This window comes from Ixodes scapularis, unplaced genomic scaffold, assembly GCF_016920785.2.
Source record: "Ixodes scapularis isolate PalLabHiFi unplaced genomic scaffold, ASM1692078v2 PGA_scaffold45__5_contigs__length_3442486, whole genome shotgun sequence".
NCBI classification, from domain to species: domain Eukaryota; kingdom Metazoa; phylum Arthropoda; class Arachnida; order Ixodida; family Ixodidae; genus Ixodes; species Ixodes scapularis.
Genome location: NW_024609874.1, coordinates 1,036,515 through 1,044,246, shown reverse-complemented (window position 1 = coordinate 1,044,246; position 7,732 = coordinate 1,036,515). Strand labels below are relative to the sequence as shown.

Below are 7,732 nucleotides of genomic sequence, written 5' to 3'. Positions count from 1 at the left end.
AGCTGATGTGATGATGTTGTTGTTGCCAGTTTGAGTTTCCGAAATTTGTGGCTGGAGAAATTTGCAGGTTTTGCACGGTTGATGTGGAGACATCTGAAACTTTTCCGAATACCATGGGTGGAACGTATGGATTGACATTGCAAGGTGTTGCCCATGCTCCTTGTGGGGGTGGGTTAGTCCATGATTGTGAAGAGTTTGATCCGGGGGGTGCTAGGTCCATTTTTGTCATATTGAAAAGGGGTCTTTTTCCCTGGAGTGTCTGAGCCGGGAGTCTCTTTGGAGGAATTTTTCGCTTGGGGCAGTCGTTACTTGTGGCGATGTGGGGACCACCGCAGTTTATGCATTTATGCTGTAGTTCACATCCGGACTCGCTATCATGAGTGCGTCCGCATTGGTCACAGCGCTTGATGCCGCTAGGGCACACGTCCGATTTGTGGCCTATTTCATGGCATGAGTAACATACGAGAGGTCTTGGTCGATAGTCGGTTACTCTGAATATTTCGCAGAGGAAACGAACGCGCTTTGGAATAGATTTCCCATCGAAAGTGATCAAGATGGTCCTGCCCGACCGCCCAACGGGACGAGCTGCGACGATCCTGTGTGTTCTGCAGTCAAGACTTTCCATGAGGGTTTCTGGAGTTTCTTGCACGTCGTGTCCAGAAAGGTAGATAACTCCGCGGATTTGATCATTTGAAACCGCCATGTAGGGTTTCATCTCGTAGCTTTGTTCGCCCTTGACGATTTGGTAGATGTTGAGTAGTTTATTCGTAAGGAGGGGGTTCTTTGTTGTGATCGCAATAGTGTTAGATTTCTGGTTGCGGTGGACGGAGAAGTCATCTTTGTTTTGAATTCCTGCCTTTTCCATCGCCCCAACAATGTCTCTGCCGGTGAAGTTGTCTACGCGCTCTTTGCACGTTGGTTTCAGAACGACCGTGTGCCTGGGTGTTCTCTGTGTTGCTTGCGTGACTTTCTGCTGATGGTAAGTAAAGATGGCACGTTGCCTTTCTTGTCTTTTTTTGTGAACCTTGAAATTGAAATACATCATCTTCCATATTCTCGACTTCTCTCAATGAATTCTCATTCGAGTTGGTTGATGTGGAAGGCATGTTATGCCTTGCCGTCATGGTGGACCGAGTCAGCGATTCTTTCTCACCCGTTTCGCCTTGTTGGGGTGGTGTCTGGAAATTTCGCTGAGCTCGGAAAGTCTCGAATTCGTTCTTGTGCGTGAAGTACTCTTGAAAAGCGACACCATTCGTGATCATTTCTGTATCGGTCAGCGAGGCATCCGGTTCAGCGGGTAGGAAGCAAGTGCTTCGTCTTTATTGTCGTCTCTCACTCAGTGTGGCGGTGGCGCTAGTATCAAGACTGTTACATCTCCCTTTCTTTGGACTATGAAAAACCAACAAGAAATACATACGAAAATAAACAAAATACACAAAACACGAAATATAAAAAGCAATAACTCAAAAGCCCGTTAAGCTTGCTGCTGGAAGTTCTGATCGTAGTTTAGCCTTTGGGGTCGCCGCACAGTTCGGGTTGATGTCCGAGCAACACATGGGCTAAGTTCACTAGCCAGATCATCCTCTGTTCTCGCTGTGGAGTTGACTGCAGCTGAGGAGTTGGTCGGAGTTCTCGTTGAAGTAGCGACTGTGGTTGGGATGGCTGGATCATCATGCTGCACTGTTGGGGTCAATGAAGCTGGTGTAGCTTGAATGCTGGTCAGGGCACAGGCTGGGGAATCTTCCAGGAGCTCCTCAAAGTGATCGGAACTCTGCAGGTCTTCATTCGTTGGTCGCAGGTGTTCTCTGTTGCGTCGATATTCCCGGCCATCCTGCGTGACAACCAGTGAAGAACGAGGCGCCACGTTCCTTAACACTTGGCCCTTTGTGACCCACTCTCCTTTGTCCCTCAGACGTACCACGTCACCTTCCCGTAGTGGCTTCAAAAAACATCCTTTAGTGTTATCCTGTGTGTGTTTTCTGGCTGGTTTTGGAACTGCTGGCGGGAAGTCAGGAAGACGGGACCTAATGCGGCGTCCCATTAGAAGCTCGCTGTGGCACCGGCCATCCTCCAGGGGTGCAGACCTGTAACCAAGCAATCCCAGCCAGAAGTCTTCATTAGCTTCAGCAGTTTCCCGCAGTATTCGTTTTACCACTTGCACACCCTTTTCTGCAAGTCCGTTGGAACGTGGAAAATGCGGACTGGACGTGGTGTGCTTAAAATCATACTTCAAAGCGAAACTCTGGAACTGACGTGACGAGAACTGTGGACCGTTGTCGACAGTTCTCGTCACGGGACACCTCTAGAGGTATCCCGTGTCTAGCAAACATGCTGCTTAATGTCCAAATAATAGTTTCTGATGTTGCCTCTCTGAGCCTTTCTACCTCTGGGAAGTTGGAAAAGGCACCATAGGCAACTAGGTACGTGTTCCCCGCCTGCTCAGAGGTCAACACCAACACGCGTCCATGGTAAGCCCGGAACCTCACGCATCATTAGTGGCTCGTTCGGTTGCTTGTACGCAAACTGTTGACAGATTGAGCACCGGTGAATCATTCTCGTGATATCTTCGTTAATGCCGGGCCAGAAAACTAGCTGTCTTGCTCGTGCTTTACACTTATTGATACCAAGATGGCCATCGTGTATCCTCTCGAGTATTCGCTGGCGCATGGTCTCTGGGATGACCGCCTTTACGCCCTTAAACAAAACTCCAGATACTTGTGTTAATTCCCCGGCGAAAGGTTTGTACTGTCCATAAATAGGGAGGTTTGCTCGGAGACAGTTAATTACGTTCGTGAGGACAGTGTCCCGAGCAGTTTCACGCACGAGCTGAACCTTAGTTGCTTCGCTTACGAGTGTGTGCTGAAGCTCCAATGCATGCACCTCAACATCGGTTAGTTCTGTGCCGCTTGGCTGCCGAGAGGGAAGTGTTCTCGAAAGGACGTCTGGAACCACCAACTCTCTGCCAGGGACGTACAGCCTCAACGGAAAAAGAGTAGCACAAGTGACCGACGACCGGAGCGACAAAATCGCGACACGCGGCGCTCTTGTTCCCAAGCGTGCCGATAGCGAGAGTGCCAGTCACGTTGCATGTCTCAACGCGGGGGTGGCCGGCAGAAAATTGAGAGATAAGATAGCTGTTAAAATGAGGGCTTTAGGATGGGCTGCTTTCTGCCGGCCACCCCCCCGTTGAGACATTGAACGTGACTGGCACTCTCGCTATCGGCGCGCTCGGGAACAATAGCGCCGCGTGTTGCGATTTTGCCGCTCCGGTCGTCGGTCACTTGTGCTACTCTTTTTCCGTTGCAGCTGTACGTCAGCTCGAACTCATACTTCATGAGCCTCAAGAAGAAACGCTGCAAGCGCGGTGGCATATCTCCTACACTTTTTTGTGCGATCGCAATCAGAGGCTTATGGTCAGTTTCCGCTATAACTCGCCATCCGTACACAAAGTGGTGGAATTTTTCAAGACCATAAGTGACTCCAAGAGCCTCTTTTTCAATTTGCGAATAGCGTGTTTCCGCACTAGACAAGACTTTTGAAGCGTAGGCCACTGGTTTCCATCCCTCAACATGTCGTTGTAAGAGCGCCGCGCCTATCCCATATTTTGAAGCATCCGAAGATACTCTCGTGGGTTTTGCCGGATCAAAGAGTGCGAGCAGTGGGGTTGTAGATATGAGATTTTTCAAGTGTTCCCATTCCATTTGGTGTGCGTCAGACCACTCGAACACTGAGCTGTCTTTAATAACTCCGCGCATTAACGTTGTCCTCAAGGACAAGTTAGGCAGAAATTTACCAAAGTAGTTTGTAAATCCCAATAATCTTTGCACTTCTTTCTTACTTACTGGTTGTGGAAAATTGTGAATGATTTTAACGAGAGCTGGGCTTGGGGAGATACCATTTTTATTAATAACGTCCCCCAAGAACTCAATTTCCTTGCGGGCGAGTTTGCACTTGTTCATGTTGAACGTGAGACCCTCTTGACTGGCTCTCTGCAGTACAGCGCGCAATCTGTCATTGTGCTCGGCCTGTGTTCTACCCCACACCAGGATGTCATCGATGTATACTCGAATTCCAGGTAAACCCTCAAGCATTTGAGACATGGTCTTCTGAAATACTTCTGGTGCAGAAGCTATTCCAAACGGTAGCCGGAGGTACTGGTATCTTCCAAATGGAGTTGCAAATGTGCAGATTCTCGTGGTCTCATCATCTAACGGTATTTGGTGAAACCCGGAATTTGCATCAAGGGTTGAAAACCATCGTGCATCAGAGAGCTCTGCCTCAATGTCTTCCCTTTTGGGAAGTTGGTAATGCTCTCGCTTCACCCACTCGTTTATGTTCCGGGGATCCAGACATACCCTGAGCTGTCCGTCTTTTTTTAGCGCAATAACCAAAGGACTCACCCAGTCAGTTGGCTCATCCACTTTCCGGATAACGTTGGCGGCGGTTAAGCGCTGCAGCTCCCTCTCCAGTGGCTTCCGCAAAGCTTGAGGGACTCGCCGGGCTGCTTGCACCATTGGCCTGGCTCCTTCCTTCAGCACCATGTGGTATGCCCGTTTCACACAACCTAACCCCTGGAACACCTCGGGGAATTCGGAGGTCACTGCGCTCAAGTTATCAAAGGAAACTGCCGAAACACGATTCACGAGTCGAAGGAGTTCACTGGCCTGGAGACCGAAAATGGGAGCCCGCGACTTTTTTATAATGAAGAACTCGATTAGTTCTTTTGTGTTGTTGCACTCCACAGTCAAGGATGCTTTTCCTGCGTGTGCAATTATGCCGCCACTGTCACTGCGCAAAATTGCCGTGCTCCTTCGCAAATCCGCACTCCTGCCTGCTCGTTTCCACCACGACAGTGGCAACAAGTTTGCTTTTGCTCCAGTATCAATCTTCAGCATGATATCCTTATCGGCTACCTTCGCCGGTATCAGCCACTCTGCTTGATTACTTGCAGAAGTGCGTGCTCCCACCTCCAGAATTTCAAAGTCACTCCCGGCATCCGCGGCTTGATCGTCGTTTTCGTTAGTTATCGCATTTACCCGTTGCTTCGGACAGCAAAACGCGAAATGACCTCGGCGATGGCATCTCCTGCATTCTTTTCCTGTTGCTGGACAGCCTGTTCCTTTGTGAATGAAGTTACACTTCTGACAGTGGTCAGGTCTAGGTGGTGCTTCCACTGGCACCGTCGAACGTCTTTTAGTTGTCTGTTGAATACTGAGAACGGATTCTTCTGGCTTGTCCCAAACTTTGTTTTGTTTTTCTGCTATTTCGTTCGCTTTACACATGTCCACTGCTCTGGTAAGCGATAAGTCCTGCTCTCGCAACAGTCTTTGACGTAGTTTCTTGTTCGATATACCATACACTATCTGATCTCTGATCATCGAGTCTGCCAAACTGCCAAATTCGCAGGTCTTAGCCTTCAACAAAAGGTCTCTGTAGAATTGCTCAAACAGCTCACCTTCTGCCTGCTCTCGCATCCTGAATACGTAACGCTCATACGTTTCATTCTTCTTGGGAGAACAGTAGTTATGAAACATTTCCACCACGGCCTCGTAGGTTTGCTCCCCCTCGACGTTGAAGGCGTCGTAGACTTCCACGGCCTGCTCCCCGGCAACATGCAGCAACAACGCGATCTTCTCTCCCTCCTTTCTTTTGGCGGGTGGCTCCGTAGCTGTCATGAATATTTCGAACCGTTGCTTGAAACGCCTCCAGTTCTCAGCAACGTTGCCTGAAAACTGGAGTGGCTCTGGCGGTTTCAGTCCTTTCATGGCTGAGGCTACCGCAGGGCTTGTGATGACGTCCGAACGACTTCTGACACCGTGTATCGGTCAGCGAGGCATTCGGTTCAGCGGGTAGGAAGCAAGTGCTTCGTCTTTATTGTTGTCTCTCACTCAGTGTGGCGGTGGCGCTAGTATCAAGACAGTTACAATTTCTTCGTAGGCTCCACTGTTGGAGCGGAGCGACTCAATCAGTTCTTTATTCATGTAGAACTCGATAGATACTCGATTCTGCATAAATTCTTCGATCGCTTGGCGTTCTTGGGTACATGCCACTAAAAACTGACTGACCTGTGGTGAGAGTGTTGAAAAATCCAACTGACCTTGTTGGGTAGGGTGTCCTGTGGTGTTTCTTGGAGCCGGGTAAGGGCTCGCGTTCGTCTGCTCCATGGAGAGGGCCTTCGTGCCAGAGCATCTTTTGCCAGCTGGCGTCGTCAAAACGGTCTCCGAAAAGACTGATGGTTTGGCGTCCGGGCCCGCGGGCAGTGCGGGTTGGCTTTCTGGTGTCTTCTCCAGGGTGTCAAGTCCTGGAAGGGCCCTCGGGCCAAGGAGTGCCGGTAAAATTGACCTGTAAGGCCGAATTGTTAGGCTTATCAGAGCGCTGAGAAAACACATCCTTCATGGACGATCTTCGTCGTCGTCTCTGAAATAGAGCGAAGTTTAACATCGCTCAGTGGTAGAGAAAAATGCTGTAACTAAAGCAATTACACTTTCACAATACCAATAAAGGTACATACTATCCGGTACAACCGAAATGACAAAAGTTATTCATGTTATTTTCCGGCGAAGAGACAAAATTCACGCGCGTTTTCTCATAGGAATACAGAGGGAGGCTGGAAATGTAGACTGCATGCTGCCTGCTTCAATTTGCAACCGGAAGTCCCGTAGACACTAGCGCCAGCTGAGCCTCTAGCGTTTATTGTAATAACTCCATGGTGCAACATAGGGTGAAACAAACTCAGGCGCATCGAACGGACCTAGAGTAACATCTGGAATTTAGGTCGAACCCGAATATAGGTCGACCCCCTAATTTACAAAATGAAAAAAAAGCGAAAAAACATTTTTATGGCAAAAGAATGCAACCTTACTTTGGCAACTAATTTGGTCAAGCATTAGGAAGGACGAGAAAACACGGCACATTTATTTAATTGCTTCGCACGCAATAAAACAGGAAGTGCACTAGCGTTACTACACAAATTCTTCAGAACCTTCGTCTGACCACCAGTGGACGATGCCACACCTTTGAATTGCGCCCCCTAGAGCCCGGAGGCACGAGCGACATTGACGGCCTTCGAACGGATGCACTCCAACGTCACAGGATAGCAATCTGGCGCGCATTTTCCGAATGAAATTTGCCTCCTTTGTTTCCAATTCGTAGTACACCGCGGTCCTTCCAAGAAATTAAGTTTTCTTCGCCTTGCTGAACGCTGCTAGTTTTTGTCTGGGGCCTCGCCAGTAGCGGATGCTCTTGTCCGATACACCGAACTCTCGCTGTGCTGCAAGGGTCCCGTGGATCTCTCCACAGGCGATTGCCTTCTTCTTGAAGGCTACCGTGAACTGTCTTCTACTTTCGCTCATTATCACTTCGGGAGCGGCAACGGTAGATGTAACAAAACAAGGAGCACAAGTAAAAGTGAATCCTGACCACTGATCGTGACCGTCGTGACAAAAAAAAAGTTGGGTTGTGTGTACGTTTATACAGCCTAGAGCTTCGCCTCCAAGGGCAACGAGTCTCTCAGATGTAGAAGAGCAATTTACCCAGTGCATTACAACCGCTAGCCTGGGGTCTTTAACGTGCACCACGCAGTAGTGATACAAGACCTCACGCCGGTACCACGCTCATCCAGACTGAAACGGGCAGTGGCGGGAATTGAGCCCAGTATCCTGGGTTCTGCAGCGCGAGCTTTCGCTCCACGAGCTCCGAGCAAGTGTGCGCTAGCCCACTCGGCCACCAATCT

At 49.4% G+C, this 7,732-nt stretch overlaps 1 protein-coding gene across 1 annotated transcript; it reads right to left on the bottom strand.

Moving 5' to 3' along the window:
* Positions 1-1,282: 1,282 nt before the first annotated feature.
* On the bottom strand, positions 1,283-2,071 carry LOC115320018 (the record flags this gene model as incomplete). Its single annotated transcript, XM_040215708.1, has 1 exon — positions 1,283-2,071. A coding segment is annotated over one exon (597 nt), but the record flags the coding sequence as incomplete, so codon positions are not given.
* Between the last annotated feature and the right edge of the window lie 5,661 nt (positions 2,072-7,732).